This window comes from Leuresthes tenuis, unplaced genomic scaffold (assembly GCF_036924035.1).
Source record: "Leuresthes tenuis unplaced genomic scaffold, fLeuTen1.0.hap1 SCAF_18, whole genome shotgun sequence".
Lineage (NCBI taxonomy): Eukaryota > Metazoa > Chordata > Actinopteri > Atheriniformes > Atherinopsidae > Leuresthes > Leuresthes tenuis.
This window is the reverse complement of record NW_027325372.1, coordinates 11,722,798-11,749,638: the sequence shown is the minus strand read 5'-3', so window position 1 is coordinate 11,749,638 and position 26,841 is coordinate 11,722,798. Positions and strand designations below refer to the sequence as shown.

Sequence of the window (26,841 nt, the reverse complement as noted above, 5' to 3'; positions counted from 1 at the left end):
TAATGTGAAATGTATGAGAGATGCCACCACACATATTTTGCAGGATTTACAAGCAGCTTAATTTGGTGAATCATCTTCCCCAGCAGCTGACACGCAGGTAACATAATTACATCTTTTATTCAATCTTCTTTAAAGCTGGTTTGCTGCATAAGCACAGAAGATGATGCTCTCATTTCACAGTTCATCAATAGCAAAACATGATTTACATCTGCTTAACTGGCAATGGATGATTTAATTTGAAAATATTGGCCGGTTTTGAAAGGTGCAAAAATTTGAAAATGCAGCACTGACAACTTTGCCGTCTTCCGTTGGCTATTAACTTATCAAGAAGACGTGATACAATATCAGCACTGATTTGGAGTTTTCTTTATTGCTAAATGATGAAAGTTCTTATTCACTCAGCTTTAATCTCTGCTTCAGTGTCTACCAACTCTCATCTGTCACCTTAGATAATAGAGTGCTCTACTATTCAGGCTAAACAAAACTTTCAGCAAATATTAAGGCTTTCTTTCACATGTAAATTAACAGAAGGCAATGATGAACTGATATTCTATTCACAGTAGAACATAAACCCCAAACTGAATCTCTTACAACAACATAGCTTTTCAGTGGAAGACTCTTGGTCCTGGACTGGCCTGCCTGCAGTCCAGACCTTTCACCTACTGAAAACATTTGGTGCATGAAATACAATATACATTTGATATGCTTTATTTAATGTATGTAATGTGTAATATGTCTGGCTGAAATATACGAGCGCTTCCCTGAAAAAAATGTCATCTGAAAGGGAGCATTTTTTGCTTTGATGATGTCTTTCCAGATGTGCAAGTTGCCAGTTCCTTAAACACCAGTGCAGTCTCCATACCACACTGATAACAATAAACCAGATCACCCTCTACTCTTTAATGTGGAGGACATGGCGTATTATTGCATTCTGTTTCTCTTCAACTTTTACACAGTTTCCTGACTTTTTTTGAATTTGGGTTGTAGAAACCTCTCTCTGCTACAAACAGCATCCTCTTGAATTACATTTTACCCTTTGTGAAAAATCAAACATTGATTCCATTTAGCACAGATCCTCTTTGAAGTATTTTGTGACACCGATGAGCACATTTATGTTTGATAAAGCGGAGACGAGATGCGCACCCCACGTAATGTAAGGGTAGCCTTAAATATTATATAAGCTGTGTGTAAGATGCTTTGTAGCTTGTTCTGAAAAGCACAAAAAAGATTCCATCAAACAAATAACTTACAAATGACATATAAAAGGAATATGGTCAATTCATCTTAAAATCAACTGTTATGAAAAGGCAGCATTAGCCAGGAGCTGTTCTGTTGTCCTAAATCTTTACACTTGGTCTTGTTTAAACATCTGAAGTTAATTTGTTGGTCTGCACATCCTGAATATGAGTAAGTGGATTTTCCATCAAGTACTTTTACACACACATTAGACACAAAGGATATGGGGACTTTAAAATTACCTTGAGCACTATTAACATGGCCTTGCTTTGTACTATCAGGTCTTCTATCAACAATAGCTGTGGTCAAAATATCTGGACTCGATTATATGTACCGCTATCGCTACAGAGCTTGGAGGGTTGGGTTAATCTTTTTCTTTCATTTGAGATTCACAGGTCAAATTCACAAGTCTACTTTTCAGCATTTTTAAAAAAAGCTCTTGATAAGATTCAGGTTCAGATTTCTGAAAATAATTACTGTTGGATTATGTTGAACTATACACATTCATGTGCATTTTAAGTAATAGGGTTTAAGGCCATTTCCATCGCTTTACTCCCATGTGGCATATACAGGAAATTATTTTATATTCTGAAATGCTACTTAAATTTGATGGCCTTCATGAGAAAGTACCTGTGCATGTGGTATCCATGTAATGAATAGTTATTTCACATGGTGATGGCTTATATTATCCAGTCTGCTTTCAAACACTTGGGTCTTAAACCTGTGGTAATGATTATATCTCAGATTGTATAGTGTTCTGTAGATAATAGTTTACCTATGATCAGCATTATGGTCAATATTTACCTTCACATTTAGGAATGGGTCCACTCCACATGACTTTTCCTCTCTCTAATTGACAGGAGATAGTCTCGGTTCCTTGGGTTTTAATAAAACCATCCTCACACACCACGGAAATGGAGCTGCCAAGCTGGAAACTGTCTCCAAAGCGTCGAGCGTTGATGGGAATACCAGGGTCTGGGCACTCGTTATGGCCAAATGCTGTGGTAAAGAAATTACAAAGAGAAACAGGAATGATAAGAAAGATATTGTTCTCCAAAAGAAAAAGACACATATACAATAAAGGTTATTAAGGAAAATGAAACCTATACTTCACAGGTGTTTACACACTACCAGTTGCCCATCATTTTGATGAAATTTCCACAATCCAATCTTAGAGGCCCACAGCTGGCATCACTGAATGTTCGGTGCAAAGGAAGACATACAATTTCTCCTTTAATTTTTAGTTCAGTCGTCCTGCTCTGTCTTTATATAGCCTTGCTGATATGAGCCCATCCCGTGCTACTGAAAACAGTGGCATGCAAAAGTCTGGGAATAAGGAATTTCAGTTTTCATAGTGTTAAGCAGCTGCTTAGTGGAACCTGTTGTTGTTTGTTTTTGGAACAGCTGAAGATATCTGTATATCACCTAGCTTTTCCTTTAAGTTCACCTTCTACTTACTTGATCATGGACAGACAGAAAAATGTTGTGGAGTGCCCAACCTTTAAGATTTGCATTGTTCTTGGAGAGGACCAAAGCAATGAAACTTTAGTTCTTTTCATCTTCAAATGAGAAGATAAGCATCAATGACCATTTCTCTTATCCAGAAATTAAAAATACTAAAGTTAGACACTCAGCTGTAAACTCAAAGACTGTAAGCACTGGCTTACAAATGTTTCTTATTCACTGTGCATATTGCATCCTGGTGTTTAAAAAAACTAATCATCTGCATATGTAAGCATCACCTGGATGTTAATCAGTTACAATTGTGTGCACCTGACAACTTTCTAATGAAGACAGCCAGAAAGATGCCAGCCGTTCCTAAAATCTGAATGTCTTAGTTTCTATCGTGAAACAAGTAAAATGTAATGTTTAAAACAAAGGATTTTGCAAGTTTTTTTTTTCTTTTGGAAGAGCACTGTTTCATTTATGACAGAACTAGGGTAGCAGTTTCCTCCTGCTTTCAGTGCTTGTGCTAAGCAAGCCTTCAGACATCCTGAACCTCTCTCTATACTGAATACAAAGAAATTAAATGATATCTTACACTGCAGCTCTAGTTATAATAATAAAAAAAAGGCCAAAATGTTCCCAAAAATTGCCCATTTATGGCTTCCCAGACTTTGGTTTCTTTTTAAAAAAAAGGTTATTTTTTCATCGTTTTATGAAAAATCTCTTTGGTGTGTTGAGGCTTCCTGTGCGATCTAACACTTAGTAAATCAAAAGAAACATTGAATATAAGAGAAGGGGAAACTGCACCTGCTCTTTGTGATAGTTGGGATGACAGTTAAGATGCTTAAAAGCACTATTTGTCAGCCACTTTGAGACTGTTCTGTTTTGATCATGACAGTGAAAAGTTTAGGCGACAAAATAGTTTGAAGCATCTCTACAGACTCTATACTGTTTCAGAAATAAAATGCTCCATATTTACTGCAGTTAGTGGATGTTTTAGTTAAAGCTAGCTTAATGTCGTCGTAAGAGAGCAGAGGCTCTGCTCCTGTGTTGAGATTCAGCTTGTGGGGCGAAATTGCTTTTTGATCATATTTAGCATATCAACAGTAAACTATTTCCAGGGAAGAAAACAATGGTGGTAATTTACCTTCTGTTTAAACAAAATAAAATTAGATATGAAACAGAAACAATACATACTACTGTATGTGATATTAAATCCTCTTCCGGACATGGAGTGATCAGCCTGAAACTCTAGTCTCAGCGTGTTGGTGTTGGATGTCAGATGGGAAGGACTCTCAGCTCCAGAGAACCTCCCGATGACAGCGGCATCATTTGTCTCGCCATCTTTCACCGTGAGGGAATCATACGGTGCCTCGAGGTCAAAGTCGTTAAATGCCAAGTGTATTCTTGAGCCTGGATCTGATTGGATGAGCCAGACACAATTCATGTTGTTCCCATAGCCTTCTGGGTAATCAGGAGAGAGGACCGTTCCTGAGGGAGCTGTGAAGTTGGACATGCAGGGGACTGATGGAGAAAAAGACGTGGAGGAAGAAGGGAGGAGAGAAGATGGACATACAGAGACGGACGTTTTCTGTTAAATATTCCTCTTCACACCATCATCGGTCACCATCTACCCAAGGCCATAATAACCCCTGTGCTATCACCATGGTGACAGGTCAGCGTGAAAGTTATCAACAGCATAGCGGCATTCATGTCATGTTTCTCAAAATCAATCCTTGCTAGCCATATTTCTGAAAAGCACTTATATGTTTAATACTTACATATGCATATGGGGATATTTGCAGACCACTGATTATTGTCTTGGCAAGATATAGTTTTTTCACCAATCAGCTCAAAGCCAAATTGGCACTCAAACCTCAGGATTCCCCCATTTAAAAAGCTGTCACCCTCTCTTAATCCGTAGAGAGGAGTTCCAGGGTCGCCACAACTCTCTTTGTCTATTTCTGGAATGACACAGATTCATAAGAGGACATTAATATCTGCATTGACCGAAGAGAACAGGATAAAAGGATCTGTGTTGACAAGAATCCCAAACTAAACTACTGGGGCAGTAGATTTAGGTCCCACTCAATATTTCAGTCAGTGCACAAAGACAACAATTTAAAAAAATTGCATAGATAAAAGATTGCAGAAAATGATGCCAAGAACAAACACTTTTTGTTATTTTGACTGGTATAACCAGGCTTGAGAAATAATAGGGAATGCCAGATGGGAGTGGAAAAGAAAAAAAAAAACAAATCAGGTAAAATAAAGCATTATGGCCACAACAAATACACGGGACATGTGCACCACAGCACACTAACCCAATAATACTAAACCAGGCTCATTTTTCTGAAACAATTTGTGACCCCTGGTTACACAAAAGATGGAGCAGTTTGATATTTTACGCATGACTGCCGCTCAAAAATGGTAAATTCATTTTCAATTATTGATACCCCTGAATTTCAAGCACAGAATAGATGATATCTGCAGAAACAAATGCAAATGAATCAATTATATATATATATATATATAAATATGTGTGTTCACAATATTGTAATAAATCAAAAGTTTTTGAACAACAGCAACTAAAGAAGGACTTGGACATGAGTAAATAAACAATAGAAACACCAGACACTATTATTGGCATGATTTTTGACCAAGTTAAATGAGTTCTTCAAACAAAACAAAACAAAAAAGATAATAACATAAATTCGTGCTTATCTTTCCATGTTCAAACAGTCTGAACTAAGCAATGAATTAAAGTTTTACTACATAAAAAGCGGGATAGTTTTTCTCTTTTGGTTTGTTTTCTCTCTCTCGAAGTGGGGATGAAAGTGAGCTGTCAAAGATCACCAGAAATCTGTTTGTCAGAAAACATTAACAGTTCCAAAGAATTACCAAATGCCCTGAAATCCCTGTTTCAGCCATAATGTTATCAAGATATTTCACCGTCACAGAACCGTTAAGATGCTTCCAGGATGTGGCAAAAAGAAATATAAAGTCAGAATTCTACATGAACAAGAAGGCTGGTGCAGACTGCGGGGAAAACCTCACACAAGGCAAATATAGAGCTGACAGCAAAAAGGACACACTACCTGCACTTAAACATGGTAGAGACTTTATCGCATCTGGCATTGAGACACCGGATGCATCAAGGAAATGATTAAATCAGAAAATAATAAGGGATTGTAGAGTAAAATTCAGTCAAAAAAGATATGCATTGAAGGTCTTGGGTCTTTCAGTAGGACAATGATACAGAAGAATAGATAAAAAAAGGAAAAGATTGGACTGTTTTAAAGTGTCCAGGAAGTAGTCCTGACCTAAATCCCCTTTGCAGACATTAGATATGAGCTAAAATCTGCAACCGTACATAGTAAAATTTCTAAATTAAAAGAGCGCAAAAATGGAGTGGCAGAACCTTCTCGAATTAGATCTTTTCCTTCGAACTGGTTAATATTGTTAGTCATCTTATATTTTAGATTGTTTCTGGAGTCCCGCCTGAACAACATCTGCGCAAATGTCATCATAAAGTGTTATCCAGCCTAAAACCTTCTATGAGTACCTGTCTCAGCTGGGAAACTACAAGAGCTTATCATCCAATTTGAATTGAAACTGAACAGTCTATTGTTTGAAGATGACTGAGCCTTGGTTTGCTGAGTCAGGCGAAAATTCTGGTCTCACGTCTTAGATCATATAGCCCGAGAGCAAGTTTGTATTCATCACCTTCTGTATGCCTCCTTCCCCTGAGTTTGCAAGTATTCACAACTCCTCTTTTTTTATTATAGTCATTGTGACCATAAGGTTATACAGATTCTACTTTGATTCCACATAAAAGTGGCACCGTGTCACCATAATTCTGCTTAAAATGTTGTTTGTGGGATTTCTGAAAATATACCCTCCATTTCCCCAGCTTTCCTCTGCTTTATTCCCCTGCTTTCAGTATTATTTACAGGAGTGGCCCACGACAGGAACAAAGGTGTGAGCTTGGTGTGTGTTTCACTGTTACTATATGTACTGTGTGTGTGTCTGTGAGCGCCTGTGCGTGTTTGTGATGTATTGCATTAATTTCCATCATGACATCGTCTTTATGAGAACCACAGACTCGACCAATCACAGTATGCCCTGGCACACATGGTTGTGTACGGACACACACAAATACATAGTGAAAAAACAGAGAACAAATTGCTTCAGAGAGAAAACAGGAATACTGTTGAAACATTTCTGTACTGACTCCATCTCCCTCTCTCTCACACATGCACATGCATCCACAGACACACATAAAGCTGCATATGCATGCAACAAACACAAATATAAACAAAGCCAATCACACAGCCACAATTAGTCTCTGTCTTTGATACATACACATTCCTCTCTTGCACACACACAAATAATCCTATTGTACTTGTAACAACAAGGCCGACACATTCACAAAGGGGATTAGGTTCCTTAAAGAGAATGTGCGTGCGTGTGTGTGATGTTTGTGTGTTTTTGTAAGAGAACGACTGTGGATGTGGCTGCAAGCTCAATTTTACGTTTGCAATTTCACATTGGGCCCCATTCCATTCTGTTCGATGATATTCCATCATGTTCACAACATATTGTCCATGGGAATAAGCATGTAGGCATGCAAACACAGACACACACACACATACACACCATCATGCTCGTATAAAGGGAGAGCAAATGCACAACCTACAACAGATCTGAGAGCGTGAGGTAATAGATTTTGGGAGGTATAATGAGATTGGGAAAAAAAAAAAAAAACGGTGGCTGTTTCTCTTTTGTGACCATTATGAAATAGATTTCCGGTTACTAATAGTGATCACATATTGAATACATAGTTGCATAGTGTGATATATGCTAGAAACCTTTGCCTGCTGCTCTTCAAAACCAAGACACATTAAACTCCTGAAACTGCATAGAGTAATAATCCAAGGTGGCTACATTAGACGCAGAAGAACTGGAACTGAGTCGAATATCCATTAGTACTCTGAAGCAGTGTCAGGAATGAATAACAACATTAGCCTGTCTAATTATGCTGTAGTTGTCAGAGACGTAGACATCAGAGAGGATGCTCTGTAGAATGAAAATTATCTCATTTATTACTTTTATAATATTGACATTTTTTTCTGTCTCACACCGATGGGCCTTTGATGACTGGTTTGATGGGAGATGTGTATACCACATCAATTTTCTTCTCTCATTAAAATGCATCTATCTGTGCCTGTTATATAAAGTGCAAAAAAATGTTTTAACTCCAGAGGTGTAGCTCCCAAATACCCGTAACTCTCTGCAAATTGGTCCTCAGGAAGACAGATAATAACTGGGCTGCTTTCTGTGATCTGGACACATTACGGTGCAGAAATACATCATTCTGTCCTGCTGTAAAAATTCCTCCCAGACTCTGCCTCATGACCTTATAAAAGGCCTTCGTTTCAGGATGTACATGTCCTCAGAAAAATTCCTGTAATCATCTCTGCTGAAAGTACAGGTGAGAGAACGGGACACCAACATCTCTGAGTCATTCCTGTCATTTTCACTAAGATGCTATCGTTGCTTTCTCTCCCCATTCGAAAACAGCTGAACATGTGAATACATCTGCGCTATGCAGACAGTGTGAAAGGTTAAAGAATTTTTCAAACATCTCCACTGCTTAAAGTAAACACAAAGAGCCTAATGAGTTCTAAATCATCTGGTGCTTCGTCTCAATGAGCATTTCAAATTATTCATGATCATTGAAAACGCCATCTTGTATATTCCACGTCAGAAAAACATTGCCTTGTATTGTCCCTGTCCATAACCATTTATCTCCTCAGTTACCCAATGATATACACAGTTCGAAATGTCTGAAATTCATTAAGTTTTAATGAGAGAAACAGCTTATTACAATGGATTTCAACCGAATGAACCTCATCATCTTTCAATATCACTGAATGGACAGAATATTACTTGAGTCAATAATTCATGAGTAGAAAATGAAATTCCGTTTACACTGCTGTGATTAAGTAAGCCCTGCCCTTCATAGGTCACCTCTGGAGCGCACATGCATTCACATACACTGAGAGAAAAACAGCCAGGTTTGGCTCACTCCTCCACTGCTAAGGTTTTCCATCGTAAAACTGAACCTCATCTCTGGTTATGTAGTGAATGAATATTTCATCGTACCTCATCCACTCTGAAGGAAAGGCTGTTTAGTACTGTGTGATTAAAATAGTCACGCTCAGAACCTGAACTGCTGGATTAAGAACACAGATCCTGAGAGATCCAAAGGACTTTTTTATCATTGGAAAAACTAAACTCTAGTTTAGTTACTACTCAACAACTGTGCATTAAACTTGAAAACCCATGGGTGCACAAACACAAGGAGGCATGAATTATACACAAATGACCACACAGTACATTTCTGTCTCTCTGTCCCTTTCAGGACCTACAAGCACTAAATACCCACTGGGCCAAGGGTCATCAGTGCTGTAAAAAATCACCTTCAAGTCATTTCTTCCTATAAAATCAAATTACACATTAAAAACCATAAAAAGCAGATGAAAAATCTAAAATAAAATCCAGACATCAAGGACTGACATTATGACTGACATTATTCCACACAGGTGACTTTGGTATCATGTGTTTCACACATGAGCCTTGACTGCAGAGTAACATGTAACCATCACACAGAGATTAACCCAGTAACATCGAGCATGTAGGGTGGGAAAAAAAAGAAGAAAAAAAACAGTTCGCCATTAAACTAGCACATATACCATTTTGTCCTCTCTGTCAACCAGCTGTGAAGCAGGCGCTTGATGTGTTAGCCTCCAACAAGAGCGTTACATAACAGAGGATGATGGGATAATGTCAGGGTGGTGTGCTTAAAAAAGCTGGACATCAAGGGAATAACTCACTTCCAGAAACATATTCTCAAAATGCCCATCCAACACTGTATGTGTTTCAAAGATGGATGAGAGATCAGGTTAATACTGACACTATTGACACCTGTTTATACATAATGCACTATTACCTGCAGGCAGAATTCTGTATTCATTTATACACTGCTCTATTACTTGCAACATGGTACGGTATATTTTACTAAACACATGTTATATAGAAATTATATCATCTAGCTCTGACCAGCCCTGACTGGCAGCTCTTGCGTCTTGTTACACAGACCTCATGCCTAGCATCTCAAAAGACTCATCACACACTACTATCTCCCTGGCAGTCCAATCAGTCTGAGGTGTCTTTAATGGCCACAGCGCTTGTCAAAATGATGCTACAGCGAATAGTAGGTGAGCGAGGGCAAATGAGCACCTGTGTCTGTTTCAAATAGCAGGAATCAGCTGGCACTCCAGTGGAGCAGCGGGTTTCCTCTGTGTGGGATGTTGATTCCCGCATCAAACCAACTGGCAGCTGTTGTCTTTGAATTATAGAAAGCAATGGTGGTGTTCTAAAACCCCCATTCTGTGGCGGCACTTAAAATGTCCAAAGTATGAGGTGGTGATGATGCAGAACTGGTGAAGGCTCACAAGGATCAAATAACTGATCACAAAAAAAAACAGAAGAGGAAATGAAACACCTGCTGGCCACACACACCACAACTCATGATCTATTTTTTTTTTACTATGAATATGACAATGTTTAAGTTAATAATACTCTCCATTATTAGATGGATTTTATTGAGAAAAGGTTATTTGAAAGCTGCACATGCCAAAGAGGAAAATCCAGCACCTGTATTTTCTGTGGCTACTGTCTGCATTATAAAGCAGGGCATTCAGTTTGAATGATAATACATAATCACATTTTTAATATTTTTTGTAAAGATAGAAAACTTGAAACACAGTATGATTGCTGTCATTATATTCATGTTCAATAAATACATTAAAAAGCAAAATCCTGGCAGTCTTACAGCTAAAAAAGGACACATTATAGCGTGTATTTAAAACGATAGTAAACAAAGATTAAATCTTTACAAGCACAATTCTGTGAAAAGACCCTGCGATGCCCATTGAAATCTTGATGAATGACTTATTTAAGGTTCTTCTTAACACAGGTTCTTATATCCTTTTTAAGTTCTTCCCTTTCCTTTTTGCGGCTTTGTAGCTTTTTGTGTTTGCAGCATTGCAAAGCCTGCAGTCCACTCTAAAGGGAGTTACTCTTTCCCACAGAAAACATTGATCCTGAACTGCCTGAAGCCGGTCGTTTTCTCCCTTTACTTAACGACATTACTGTGAAACACATTTGCATAATGTCTGCCTGGTGGCTAGTTTGGCACGACTGAAACAGAGAATGAGCAGCTATTTTGCGCTTGGCTATTTTTGACCAATCAGCTTACCAGCTGGGGCAGGCTGGGTCACTCTAAGGATGCAGGAACTAAAATGGGAAGTTTCTAACAGAAGGAGGCGAGAGGAGCTGCTGCAGTGTACAATATGACGAAAAAAATGTGGTTTTATTTTTTTGTTTTAACTTATTCTAGTTGACTCCAAACTGAAAATGATGAACATGTAAATGAGCACAAAATATGGATCATTGATAGAAAATTGTTTAAAAAAAATTTAATAAAACACTGTGAATCTTTACCTACAATCATAAATGGTTGAATTATTAATTATTGCTCTGTTGCGTTCTATACCTCAACATTTGCACACAAAGACAAACACAAACGAATCATTGCATCATTTCCTAAATCCTCAATTATATCTCTTTGTGGACTGCACACATGAATATACAGTCCAAGCTTGAAATAGATGTATGTACTGAGAGAGAAGAAGAAAACTAACTGTAACTTCTATTCAATTAAATTGTATTATTTCCCTGAGGGAAATTATATTGCTGCAGTAAAACTTACTTTTTAAAAATACATATTAATGGTATGGATAGATAATAAAACTGAAAACAAAGAAACGGCTAAAAAAACATTTAGAAAGTTCAAGTGTGGCTGAGAGGAGTGGTAGAAATCTGCAGAGATGCAGCTTGTGGATTGTTTTTGCAGCTTGGCAACAGCTTATCTGTCACACGTAACACAGACGAACTCTCTCAGTAGACAACACGGACAGCAATTCACAGTCATCAGTTCAACATCTGGGGTGCAGAGACGCTCCTTCTCAGTGACAAGTGCAGGATTACACCATCTGTTACTGTTACTTCTCTGTCTATGTAGTCCCTAAGTTGTGTGTTGTGTCTGCAGCCATGTCTCTGTTAAAAAAATAATATTGCCTTCCTAATATTCCTGTTGCATCCTTGTCAGGGGTCTAAGCCCATTCACTCCATCTGCCAGTGATCTCACCCTTCCCCTGATGATGAAGGGAAAAATGGATTGAACTTCTTTCCTCTTTTTGCATCCTGTGTTCTCTTTAACTTATCTAGATTTGTGCATTATTCCAGGCATTACTTGGGCTTTGGAAAGCTCAGTTAGCTGCTTCCACATACAAATAACTTTCCCATTGGCGTGGTTATGTATTATAACAGATGTAAAATGTGCAATAATTACCAACAGAAATAATTCCAGCAGGACAGAATCCAAACCACCATAGAATGACAAAAAAAAGCTAAAGCGAGAACACGTGCAATCTAGAACACACAGGCATGTGGATTGAATGGGATCAGAGTTACTGTTAACGGCAAGTGGAATGAAGTGTTAGGTGTGTCTTCACAATATTAATACAATTATTTATGTAATTGATATCTTTAGAAGCTTTGAAAACATGGCTTTGTATGTGTGAGCATAGCCATGTGATTTGTATGCCTTGCAACAGGAGTGGAGTTATAGGGCTGCCAGGTTAGTGACCTTGGCTTTAATAATAGATGAATGGTGACAAGAGAAAGAGAGGGATGTGGGCAGAAGTGAGAAAAAGGTAGAAATGAAGAGACAGATGGGGAGTGACTAGGTTCAAAAGAAAAAAGAAAGATGCTGTACAAGTAATTTGACAGATGAAAACAGGGAAAAGGAATGTTTGATACAGAAAATGTGCTGAGGGAAGGAAAAAGGGTGTTACTGTGGAACCAAACAACAGTGCAAATGTGAGCAACTGACAGACAAAATGTTATGATTTCTGACAGATGGGAATGGGAGGACGGTGGATAGACAGATGTCTAATGAGGAAAAATGAGACTCACAGAGACAGGGAGAGAAGGGAACTGAGGGAGAATGTGAGGAGTGGAAGAGGTGAGTGACTTGTTGGTAGAGCTTCATTGGTTCACTGATGGAAGACCTGTCGAACACACATGCGCTCATATAGAAACCCACATATATTGTGTGGTACACAGGTGACTTTGCAGCAAGGCTGGCTGTTGATAATGTTTATATTTCATAGCCAAGGTCTTAGGATGTAGCTTTAGGAACACACACACACACACACACTTCGCCTGTCTGTCCCTTCTTTTCTCTCGCACATTTGTCAAAAAAAAAACACACAACCATCCACCTTTATAGTAAATCTTGGGGGTGATGGAGCCAGCCAAACGCACTGAGACAAACACATTTATCTTGCACTGACTGTTGGTAGAACTTTTCATGGATCTTGGATTTGAGTGAGAAAGCTACATTTATTCATCCGCTGTTTTGCTTTTTCTTAATTTGTTTGATTTTTTGGAAATTCAAGAACACTGCAAGGCTTTTGAAGCAGATCATGACATTAGTGTATACTATATTACAAGTGGACGTGAGCTAATTCATTAGCTAAAGAGTGTTTCAACAAACAAAATGATCTTTCTCTCTTCCTGCATTCAGACAGAAGACCAGATCCATTGGTCTAACATCTTTTCCAATCCTCCGTGACAGAAAAGTTAACACGAGTGGAAAACGCAGTCATCTGATTGTCTTCAGTACAGTTTACCACACATAGACTATGTATAAAAGAGGGACAATGCCATGAGAGACATGATGCATTCACAGATGCACTGGATAACAGCCTAAGCTGTTATGTTGTCTGCGGTAAGTGCATAACATGTAGTCTTAATATAATTTGTAGAGGTCATTTGCATAAAGAATTCACTTGTAACAAAGGCATGGCTCGTTACAGCTGTGTTTTAGTCCGTTCTATGGGGCATGGTCAAAAAGGATGTTTAAAATGCCTATGGTTGTGAAATATAGAATATTTAACCTTCCACCCTTAGCTTGCTGTGGCCTTGCACAATTTCTACATGATTTCAGTTGTATCTGCTGGTGTAATTGCAAACCCTTTATTTGATGCAGAGTCCATAGCAAGCTTCAAAGATCACTACTATCTTTGACACATTTTTCTTTCTAAAATGTCTAAAAACAAAAAACTCGATGAGAGGTTATTGGTTGCCAAGTTGAAAATCTTTGAAACCTATAGCTGATATGTACAGCATATAACATCTCAAACAGATAAATAAAGGTTAAACACCGTTTTCAACAATTTGACATGATTTTGATGTAGTAGCAATAATATATACACTACATATAGATGAGAAGTAGATGCTTTCCGCTTCACTTTAATGTAAAAGAGAAATCCAGGCTTTTGTCTCACTTGCTCTCCCACTTCAAGCTTCTTCCTGCTTAATGTAAAAAGTTTCCTTCATCTCAGCCTGCTGTGTTCTGACTTGATGTGGGTGACTATGGATTAGTGATCCCTTTTAAACAATGTGGACTAAATGAAATAGATAGTTAGTGATGTCATGATCAGTGTGGGTTTTATAATCAAACCAAACCAAACAAAATAATGAAGGTGCTAAACAAACTCTGCAAACAATGAATCAGTTTTTTTTAATGATCCATGCTGGATAGATCAAGTAAGGAACTGAGAACATCATCCCTGTACTGTGGAGAATATGTATAGGCTTGGATGCATTTAAACTGTGGTTCTCGCCATTAATTTATTTTTATGAGAAAATTGCTTAAGAGCAATTAATGGGGAAATGTTGCAGAACTCCTAACCAGATGTCCTTCATGATTTCAATTTAATGCAAAAGATATATAACTTTGGTCTATTCAACTGGCACCCTAACATTGTATTAGTTACTGCCTTTAACAATGGATCTTAACAATTTCAGATGATGTTCTGTTAATCACTGTATTGTCAGTCTATCTATTTGAATACCAAAGCTCAAACAGTACAAAGGGCAAAACAGTGTGTCACTGTCACACCATTTTTGGAACTCACACCATTACCAGACTCAGCACTGTGACCTCATTATGACCATAAATCCACAGATGACCACCTAAATGAGGCACACAAAGTTAATTTGTGCAGCAAAGATACTCCACTATGTTTGATGGACTGTGGACAAATGAGAATTACATCTATCATACAGGAAATTAAGGAAAGGTTAATATTTCTAGGATGCCAGGAGCTGAACTGACAGCAGAAAAAACACAAAACCCTTTGTACTGAGCTGATGAGAAGATAAAGGTCAGGTGCTGCTTGGCAAGCATTTTTTTTTAAAACAATTCAATGAACCAGCAGACAAAAACCACTTATATCACCTGTCAGATCGGGAGACATTATTGTTCCGTGTGATCGATTTTCAGTGAGAGATGTCAAACTAAAAAGTTTGTCCTTCTCAAAATTGTAACATGAAGTTTGCATCCACTAAACAAATCAGTGAAAACAAAGCCATTTTGATGAACCCATCACAGCAAACTAATCTGATAAGCATCCCACAATGCCAGAGACTTCAGAATTACCCAAAGACTAATGTGATCAGAAAAATCTCCCCAATCAGGAGAAAATATCTACAGATGAAGATGTATGAAGCCTGATGTCATCCTCCAAGAAACACATCATAAAACAAAAGATAATGAAGGTGATAACTTCAGTTACTACCCTGAATTTGCTTGATAAGCATATCAAAATCTTCTGATTATATCAAACTAAGTAAGAAAAATGGACAAAGAGCTCCTCCTCTATAGTTTTTGATAGAATAGGTTACTTCCTGGGTTTACAAATGTTCAATTAAAAGTTCAGCATCAATTTATCTACTCTGAATCACTTTTCACAGATTATTTACTTGTGCTTTTCCCAAAGAGACCTTTTCTTGTAAAATCTTAACAGAGAAAATCAAGGAGCAAACAATAATCTAAAAAAAATTGGATGCTCATTACTTACCTTTATAGTTGATCTTAAATCCTATAGATCCAACACTCTCATCCGACTGCAGATGTAACCACATCTGGTGGGTCATACTTACTATCAGGTCAGGCACGAAGCTACCTGATAAGCTGGAACACAAAATACATGACTATTAAATCATTGTCATCGTAATTACCACGATAACAAAAGTATGATTTTCATCACCGCAATCATAGCTATAATCAACTTCGCAAGTGCTGCTCTGAGTGTGAACGAATTGCTGGAACACACTAAACTGCAGCTGAATACTTTACAGAAGGCTGCCCCAGGAAAGCACATCAACACTACCCAGCTTTTTACCAGCATTATGTTACACCAAAAGCTAATCCATTATCCTTTTTATGTACTTAAGAGCATTTTCCAAAATGAAAAAAGTATCCAAAAGTGAAGCACGCTCCATCCAGCCCGCTTAATTCTCATACTTGTCATGTCCAAGTGGATGAAGGATCTCAAAGTGGCTGATTTTTACGAAAACCATAACAAACAAATGGACAAATTATGATAAAAAATTCGAACAAAAAAAACCCCCACTTTTTTCTGCTGTTTAATTTCAACGTGGAACGTGTTAAAGATCGCAGAGTTTCATAGACTCACAGAAACACTGCAGCTTATGAGGACAGCTGGTCAATCTGGAAGTGCATTGTGTGTTGTAACCTACAATTTGCTACATGTCAGTAATAATTATGTGCCTCAGGAAACGTGTTCTCACAGCAGAACTAAACTACTTGATGTGACAGCTACCACCAGTCACGCTGTCATTGTTTAGGAAATTATTCAGAGTGGGAATTCCCACTTCTGATCCACAAAAAAGCGACGTAGTTGAATCACACTTGGATTTTGACGTCTCAGTGGTCATATTTTGTCTAACGATGCTCAGTTTCGTTAACAGAGGAACAAAATGCTTAATATATTGCAGGATAATGTAATACTTACACTTGTAATATGGTTGTAGGATCTCCCACCTCTCCTCCATCCCCTATAGTTAGGGTATCATATGCTATCTCCAGGTCAAACTCCTCAAAGTTGATCTGGATTACCTAAAATTGACACACAAACCAAATACATAAATGTCAGCTTAAATCCATGCAAACTGAAATATGTATCTGAGTTTCAACAGGCGGAGGTACAAAGTATTTAGACGAAGAAGAGGCAGATTTTGATTGCAGCTAAAGATCCATCAATTTAGAGGTTGGAACTATGATGAGTCTTCAGGAAATATTTGAGAGGGCTGTGTTAACAAGTCATTCTTGCACTAATACAAGTGCAAATATATCACAAATTGCTCCACTGAATTACAGCATGTCACTGAAATAAAGAAGACTACAGATGCCATATAAAGCGAAGAAAAGACAACACTGTTATACTAGTGAGCATTTTATTTCGTAATAAGAGTTTAAATTTGCACATTTTACAAACTACCGCGTAAACTGGGATTGGGATTTTTTAAAATGATGTTCTAAATGTTGCCAACTAGATGTGTTCGGTGTTCAGTGTCGTAAGCCCGACGCCAAACGTTCCTGAAATTTTAGACAGGACAGTCCACAAAACAGGGACTTAACAGCTTATTCCAGACCTTCAAGAGTTCCTACTCCCTGATGAGAGGATGGTAGACAATGTGGCAACGATTTGATCATTTTGCTCTCTGAATTATTTTAAGTTCATTTTGAATCATTGCGGGTATGAGTCACAATGTTATGGCAGTGCTTTTTCCATCATAATTTAACTTTAGAACATTTTTGTCGAAGTTTCTAAATTTTAGGAAAATGACATTTAAATGTTTTCCCTCACTCTAGTTCTAAACTTTGCTTGGCACATGACCTTCATGAAAACTGAAATATCAGGGTTAAAGGGCTGAGGCATTTATGTCTTCCTTAAAAATGAGCTAAAATACCAAATAACACCAATAGAAAGTGACAGGTATGGGCAAATATCAATAGAAAATTACATGAATAATGCTAAAAACCATCTTTATTACAATATTAGCCTCCATATATATCAGTCTTAACTAACTTATTGTCCATGTTCGTTTTTTCTTTCTTTTTCATGGTTAGACATCGACTTGATGAATCATAGAATATGGTGTGACTTCATTTAGCACTGCAAGATGAATAATGAAAAGACACGGGACACCTATGCTCATCTCATGAGGCTGTGAGGAGCAGCACACAGCTGAAAACCCTCATCAGAAATGATTAAACCACACTTTCTGTTTCATCGAAGACCAGAGACAAGCGCTTTTGGCAGAGGAGAAGAGAGAATGGAGAGAAGCTCGGTGGAGAAAAGGAAGAAGATGGAGTCAGACAGAAGTGGCGAGGACAGAGGAAAAGACGAATCAAGGGTAATAATGAGAACATTTTTGATGCTAGGAAAGAACAGTGTTAAAATATTTTAAACTTGAATTTTGTCTTGACCCTTAGGGGAAGATTAAAACCTCCCTCCTTTTGCTCCCCTTATGAAGAACGTTGCACTTTCCAAATTCAATATTGTACTGGTGGACTTCAGCACCCAACCAAAAAACATAATACGGGTCTCCTGCATGCTGTAATATTAACACAGAGCACATTTACAGTATATACATATTAACATCTACTAATTTCTGTTTCTGTATTTCCAACCTCTCTATTTGCACATTTGTTCACTTGTTTCAGTCTGACTTATCGTAGCCTCAACACTTGGGGACACGATAATGCTGCAGTGATTGTTGAGGAACAACAATTTAACCTCAAGGTGACATAAATAAGTGAATCACTAAAGAATGAAGGTACTGAAGTACAGCCTCAGTACAGAGGGCCTCAGTTTTTTTTTTTTTTTTATCACAGCAGCAGAGGCAGACTTACATTTGGTCTCACATTAAGGGTACATGAGAAACTAGAGCTGATGTAGTCATGCCACAACACCACCATCGCCCGACTTGACTGGAAAGAATTTAAACAAGGCGCCTATGAAGACATAGCAGTGATTTTCCCACTGCTGACTCAGTCTAATCAGCATGTAAGACTGCAGATCAGATTGATGCATTACCAACAAAGCTAACTCTCTGGAAGGCTCACACAAACACACAAAAATACGCTCCCTCACAATGACAGCTTTGTGGAGATTAATGTATCTTTTTCTGTGATTACACAGTCACAATATTCATAGAAAACTTATCATCATATTCCAATCAACTCAATGCAAGCTTTCAACACAACAGCAAATCTTACTGCACATAAAACAGATGCTCTGACATGTTTTATTGAAAGGTAAACGCAGGGCCTGCATTTACCAGTTTAATCATTATAATTATAACTGTGAACATGCCAGTTTTCCATCTTTTTCATTTCGTTGGAGCAACTCACTCACTTCATTTGGGTAAAGGAAATTATATAAATGTTGACAATTAATAGTTCTAAACGATTTTATGTGTTATTGCGTGAAATATCAGCAGCTCCAACTTTATTAAAGACCTTCACACAAAGTGTTCCACTAGTACAATTCATATTCAGAAGCAATGGTAAAAAGAGCTGTGCTGCTGGAATACAGCTCTAAGTCACCAGTGCATCTGAAAAGAAAAAGTGTATTCCAGTTGTTCCAAGCTCTTAGGATTACTATGACCTGGATAGGTCCATAAACTCTAGAAACTCTGGAAACTCTATATCCACATCTCCTTCGAAACTCCCTTTTTGCATGTAAATGTGATCTACTGCTCCTTAAGGCTGTGTTTTCCTCTTAGATACACAGCTGCAAATACACTGTAAGTCAAGGCAAGTTTATTTGTAGAGCACAATTCATACAAATGTCCTGCTCTCCAGTTTAAGCCCTTCATCTTGCACTCAGCCTTCTTCCATGCACTCGCCAAACTTCTTCTCCTGCATTTTTTTGCCTTTCACCCTTGGTTTTCTGTGAAGCAAACCCTGTCAAATAGCCAGGCCAATAGACCGCCAGATATGATGCTGACATCACTGCTTCCTTGTGGGTGCATGCATTTTATTTCACAACACCCCCTCAAGACATTTACTGGAAGGCAAGAAGGCAGAGTGCAATAAAACAGGGCTAAAAGTGGATAGAAGCAGTTTATCTGAGAGCAGAAATACAGTTTAGGTGAAGCAGAGCATATTTGCACATAAGCAAATGTGAGGGCCGAGTTTTGAAGAAGAGCGGCATTATAAAAAGGTATGAAAGCAAGAAAGTCTACTGTCACTTTGACAAAATATCCTTTGAATAAGGATGGTAGTAGACCTCCACATAGTTAGTTGGGTGTAAAGAAAGAGAAATCATCCATTTTCTGAAGTCCTGAGCCAGAGTAGCAAAACTGTGTGGCATGCATTAATAAAGATAAAGGGAGGCCTGTGTAATTTAATAATATTCTTGCAGACATCCTTTAAAGAGCACCCTAATGTTCACACAGCATTAAACACAGCCAGGCAATAACACTAAACCCATGCATGTCTGCACATGTGTATGCGTCTGAATGTTGCACTGAACCTCACTTAGATTGGAGCCTCATTACTGACAATGAGTGGGATAGTGTTTACATACGTGTTCTGTTCTCTTCAAGTATTTTCAGCGTGTTGGCATAATAGATGAATCAAACGCTAAACATATTTCTCCACACCACTAATTGGCTGGTGTTCATGCAAAACATCCGTCTCTCTTGTTATCTTTCCTGCCTCACAGTCTTTCTCTCCCTCACCGTCATCCACACCCTCTTCAATTGGCTGCTGCATTCCTTTTTTCTATCCATCTTTGGCTTCCAGCCAATGAAAGCTGGACAGACAGAACTGGATTTCTGCATGATAAAACACTTCCTTTGGTTGTTGTGGGGGCACTGAGGTGAGGAAGGCCCCTCCTATCTCATATCATGATAACATATAAGGCTATCTTGAAGATACAGTTACTATAAAAATATCTGAAACACCTGCTGAGCGATAGTCAGTGATGTAAAGTGGGAACTGACAGGGCTGGGGAATAATAGCATGCCTGTGACAGTATTAGAGCAAACTCTGCCATCCGCTCCCACTAAATGTGCTTCAGCCTACACTGTATAAATTATGTCATTGTGAGGAGAATTGGGCTTTAGCTGATGAAGACTGATGTCAGAGGCTTTTTGCTGCTTAGTGTTTTACCTCGCACTTATATTTCATTGAATTGAATATACCAGGTGCCCCCTTTTTAGCTGACAGCTTTGTGTAGGAACCAGTAGGAAAGGCTATGCATATCCGATACTGTTGCTATGCAACTATGGTATCTTATAAAGAATTTGACTCACAGAAACTTGCTTTAACCTGACACCCAAAAAAAAATGCTCATCCTGTCAAGAAGATTCAGAAGTACACAATTTTAAGAAGAGAATGTTGTGAGGAAGCCAATGCTTCTTTTAGTGTATGTGCTTGCCTATGTGTGTTTATATGTGTTTGTTATGAATCCGGTGTGTTTCATTTCTATGAGCCTACAAGGAACTCAAAGTCTGTAAAGTAGTATAAGGGTGAAGCCTAAGCTAAAAATCCATTCTGGTCTGTAACCAATCAAAAAACTAATTAATCAGTTAACTTAATTCCATGCCGGCAGCACATTGTGTCCAATGTAGAATGGGCAGGATATGTGACCCTGACACGCAAAGAATAAGAAAGGCTACAATTCACCAATGCAAGCAAGTTATTTGGCTATCTTCACCTAACCAACCAGCAAATGGAGGATACAGCAAACACAGGGTGAAAGTAAAAGTGATGTATACATTAAAACAAAGTGTAAAAAGAAGATACAAGACAAACCTTGGTCTCCAGGGCAAAAGTTAGAAGTGCCGAATGGAAGGGCTTTTCTACTCACATAAGGCCAAACTCACTGTAAGTGAGGGATGTGTGTGGCATATGAGGGGCGTGATGATTTTCATTTCGTTAAGAGATTACAGCACCCATGTGGCTGTACGAGAAGGGCAGCACAGCTGAGGCTCAAGATGCAAGGCACTTAAAGTTTTAGAATATTCATCACACGTAGATAAGCATCACGACAGCGATTCTCAATAATATACGCTGTGAAAAGATTTGCACATTATCATATTGACCTCATATAAACAGCAATATACCTTTCATTGTTGGTGCAGTGTGTAAGGCAATATTTCATAGATGTTGAAAATACAGTTTCCCTTTTTAGAATATTGATGGTGATTATAAATGATTTTTAGTTCATTTCATCACATCAACCATGGATTTTATGGTCATTACCAGAGGCATCCCTTTGTTTAGAACACCTGTGCAGTTACTTTGCCACTGCAACACCTCAACAGAGAGGCTGGTGGTGAAGAAACACACATGCGGTCATGGCACAGCACTGTAGCATAGCACACGTGACGCTAACGCTATGTCAAGCCAACCTAAGAGCTCATTCAAGTATTTTATGGACCTATTACAGGAAACTAATAGAAAAACTCTGTGGGAAGTCTAATGCATCCGATGTGGACATTTACGTTCTCAAGCACTCCCTTTGAAAAATGTTTCGGCAAATCCAGGGCAGCAGAGCATGTGTGAAAGTAGCTTATTTCTTTGTGACTATTTCAAAAACAGCTGTGAGTCTATGGTGCTTACTTTTCACTAATTTTGGCATGGCTGCACAGTATTGTCCTTGTATCTATACATTAGAATGTGGGCAAATGAGAGCAGGGCGACAACAAGTAAGTACATACCATTTCTAATTTAAAAAAAAGAAAAGCACAGTCTAGAGTCTGCATGTTAGCGCGGTTCGATCTGCCAACATGTTAAACGAAAAGATGGCCGGACACATCCTTATATGAAACTTCCACAAATGTCATCATATCTAAGGCATCATAAATAGATGCTATTAAGAAATATGCACTTTCATTTGCTGATTGCAAAAGAGATGGAAACCCAACGAGGAAAAAAAGAAACCACCTGAAGGGGGAAAAAGAAGGGAAAATAATAGTACAGAAAGAGAAGAGAGGAGAATGAAAGAGAAGTGTAGTAATGGCCATCCTGTCCTACCATCCCCAAGGTTAAATGAGAACAGGAGCGAATGAATTGGCTGTAAAGGCTCATTCTGCCAAAACTAAATGAAGCAATAACATCACAGAGCTATAGAACTCCATTAACACTTAACCTGAGAAAGAAGGAGCAACGGGATACATCAAAAGAGGAAGAGAGAGATGGAGGGAATGGGTCTAAAAAAGACAGAAGAAAAGAAGACACGATGAAGTACAGAACCTCGTATCTTTTTACCTATCGAGCTTGAGAATGAAACCGTATGTGAATAGGTGCAGTGGAGAGAGGCATATGGGTAAAACAGGGAAAAGCAGATTTTTCCCCTCTAGTACTTTTCTTCTTTTCTGTATCCTCTCTTTCTTCACAGTAATTTGATGGCTTCAGCCTGAGCTCTTTAATGAAGAATCTGGGTGATTCTTAGGATAGAGCCTCTGGGAGTGAAGTAAGAGGAAAGTTAAAGAGTGTAAAAAAAAAAAAAAAGAAAAAAAAGAAAGAAAGAAGGATCGCACAGGGAGAATGAGAGAAAGAGAGTGTAAGATAAAATTAGGAGAGACGTGTTCAAGCGATAAAAAATAGAAGGGCTGCTACTGGTAGAGGCAGGATCAGTTGAGGCCATTCCCTCAGTATGAACGTGTTATCCTGTCTCCACTCACAAGCCTCACACTCTTTCTTTCCAGGGCTATCTTGTTGCCTTTCTCTCTTCGAAACATCAACTGACTACCCCCCTGTCCACACAGCTACTCCTCATTCTCTCCTCATTCTCCAAATAGAGAATGGTAGCCAGATAGCCAAAGCTCCCATTTTGTTCTGGCCATTAGTGCCCCCTTACCTGTTGTTTACTTGCCAGTTTCCCACTGTGTGTTTTGTACCTACCACCTGCCCGTCATTTATGTCATTAAGTTGTATTTCTGAAGATTTGAATGCTGCCAAACAGATCAATACCAATGGTTCAATCAGAGCTAAATTCTAAGATGTACTCTAAAGTAATGAGACAGAAGGGCACTACTAAAGACACTAATCCTCTTGACATATTAGGTATCTTCTTATAACTACTAATGTGAATGTGCATTGTCACATGGAAGAGGCTTTAGAGTCAAATAAGGATGTTGGTGTCACGTCCATCCTTTTCTATCATCTATTTCTATCTATTTTTTTCGATTGTTGTTTCAAAAAGTTTCTTAAAACCAATGCTAGACATGGTTTATTACAATTTTCAGTTAGAAACATAAACTAAACTTCTATTGAGTAAACTGTGAATGATGTTTCCAAGATCAGATACCATCTCTCTCCGATGTTGCACATTTCAACAGAAGCTATGGTTAAGTCTACTGTGATGAGATGTTTTACCATATTTGTCAATTGATTGACACCAAGTTTCGCAACAACTAGATGGAAAGATGACACGGACAAGATGCAGCACGATCGTAACAGTTTATGATAAGTCAGTACCAGTAGAGCCCTTTCAAAATAAAGGACCATAAAATTACTTGATGTTGCCACTCCTCATCTGGTCTGGATGTGTTTGGCAACACACATAGCCATCCTAATTAGGGTTTCAAACTTTTTACACATATCGTACTTACAGTGCAGACACACACACACACACAAATATCCCAAAGGACGTCTAAGGGAATTAGTAACGTAGCCTTCAGCAGCCACATACAGGGTGTAGCCTTCGACAAAGAATGTATTGCTGTAGGCCATAAACCAGAGGCCTTGGGCAGTGACAGAAAGTGCTGTGTGTGGGAGTTGAGGGGGTGAGGGAGAAGTTAAGCTTTTAAGCAAGAGCAAAGTCACTCTGTGTGTGGTGAAAAAAAGCTTGTTTGTCAACATACATATATGTAAAAGTGTGTCAATGTGAGCACAAATGTGTATGTGCAACTCTATCATGCTGATGCAGGTGTTGCCCTTGACAACTGTGTGGTCACCACAGAAACCCGGAGTCGAACAAGGATGTGTTTCTGAATACAAATCAGATGTCTCCGGGGACAAAAGGCAGCCAATGGCAGATATCCATCTAACCTCCAACTCATTGTCTGACTGTTTGTGGGATTAAATGATCACACAGGATTAGATACTGATATGCTTATACCAGTATATAATTAATAATACCTCCTATGTGAATTATCTTCAGCCCTTTTCAATTATGTAAAAATGTTACTAAACTAACTTTGTAATTCCCTGATAGTACTGCTGTGTTATTTAAATCGGAATTGCTTTGGAAGAATGAAATTCAAATGGGGCAAAGTCTTCGAGCTTCTTCACATAGACGACTTGAGCTGTGCTGCTACACTTTCACATGGCACACTCAGCTCACTGCAACAAACTTCACATACAATAAACCCCTTACAGAATTTAAGCTGACATGGACCCCCCACTCTTGCTCTGTCAATGCTGCAGTTGCTGATTTAATATTTTATAAGCCTTGCTTCCACTCTACTTATAACCTGTAGGCACAAAGTTCTCCTTTTGGTGAGGTTATTATCTTTAATCCCCTGGTCCTCTCCACATTTAGCTCGGGTAATGTAATGAAATCACAGCTTGCATCAAAATGATTAGATCTTCAACATGCACACTTACATAACACTCCAAGTGTGTTGGCTGACTTAAATTACTTACAATTAAGTACTTAAACTATACTATTAACTGAAAAGTACAGGCAAAATTGTTCTAAACAGTACAGACACACAAAGTTCATCTCTGATGTGTTGACTGAAGCTGATCTTCTGTCTCGTTATGAGGGTATGATCTAATGCAATATGTCAAATGCTAAAATTCATCCTAATTTTATAAAGATAGATAATATAGCCTGTCAAATGACAACAAGATCAAACCGAGTTTGCCAGCAACACGAGAGGCAACAAGAGGGAGTTGTACCTTATTGGGATTTGATGCTGTAATTATCCACACACACTGAGCATTACTCTCATACTGGATGGGGAAGTTAGGAGATGTAAAGGTCCCCGACGGCCCCTGAAGATTACTGCCACAAGTTTTCACTGTTGAAAGAAAGAAAAAAAACACAATGTCAGTGTTATCAGTGGCAACTGTGGATTTGGAAGTGGCATTAGCAAAAGCAATTGCACACTGTTGAGTTAAGCCACTATAAAGCAGTGACAATTACCTTCATAATTAAACAATTTAAGAGATGCTTAGCCAAACATTCGCTTAATAAATGTGACAGCAGATTCTTAGCATTTGTGGTTCACAGTGGAAGTTCAGTGAGGAACAATTAAAAGTGACATCAATACAGGCGAGAGCTGGGGAGAAAGAGTGCGATGACAAGAAGAGAAGAAAAATAGACAAAAAGAGAAGACTCAAGCGCAGAGAAGACGAGAAGGTCACATAGATGTTATTGATACTGTCAGCAACATCTCCCTGGATAACTTTACTTAATTGGAAGCTATTGGGTGTGAAATACCACAGGATTAGCAAGAGTCGTGGTATGGACCGATAAAGACATTTGCAGGCTATTTACTCTAAATATCTATTCAAAGTCAACAACTTCCAAGTATTACTTGAGTTATAATTAGATTCCACTTTTAAAGAAGCAAAACACCCACATGTAGGTTATCACTGGAGACAGAGGTGATGAAGCATGTTCTGGTTGATGAAAAGTATAACAGTGGAAAGCTAATGTATGTTGTTTGAGCAGTTATTCTCTTTACAGATCTATAGAATTCAATTACTGTAATCAGCATTCATGCTGAGAAGTCAAACAGTATTGCTGATGCAAGATTCAGTGGGGTGTTAAAAAAATTAGCTGTTGGAAAAAACAACTAAACCTTTATTAGGCTTTGTACTCTGGATGTGATAGAGAACCTGCTTGTCTGTCCTTGGGTCGTCCTGTTATACTTAGGAGGTAATTTTCTGGTTGGATTGAAGCAGCGTTTGTTCCTTAATTAGTTTGTTCAGTGGCAGGCCATAAGAATACATACAGTCAACTGTCGCACAGATACAAACAAGCAGATAGAAAACAAAGGAGCATAGACAATAACGCTAATATGTTTGTTTCAAAAACAGGTAGGAAACATATGTATATTTCGTTTCACATATACCGTATAGACATGCAGAAAACAGTCAGGAAAGAAACACATCTAAAT

The 26,841-nt window shown here is 38.3% G+C and overlaps 1 protein-coding gene across 1 annotated transcript in view; it reads right to left on the bottom strand.

Annotated features, from left to right (window-relative positions):
* The window catches only part of csmd3b (CUB and Sushi multiple domains 3b), a 335,017-nt gene that overhangs the window by 79,058 nt on the left and 229,118 nt on the right, over nt 1-26,841 (bottom strand). The window contains exons 10-15 of the mRNA XM_072370697.1: nt 25,616-25,737; nt 16,701-16,804; nt 15,744-15,856; nt 4,464-4,646; nt 3,880-4,206; nt 2,041-2,235 (exon numbers count right to left, since the gene is read on the bottom strand). Of these exons, the coding sequence (XP_072226798.1) occupies nt 2,041-2,235; nt 3,880-4,206; nt 4,464-4,646; nt 15,744-15,856; nt 16,701-16,804; nt 25,616-25,737 (1,044 nt within the window). The remainder of the gene's footprint in view (nt 1-2,040; nt 2,236-3,879; nt 4,207-4,463; nt 4,647-15,743; nt 15,857-16,700; nt 16,805-25,615; nt 25,738-26,841) is intronic.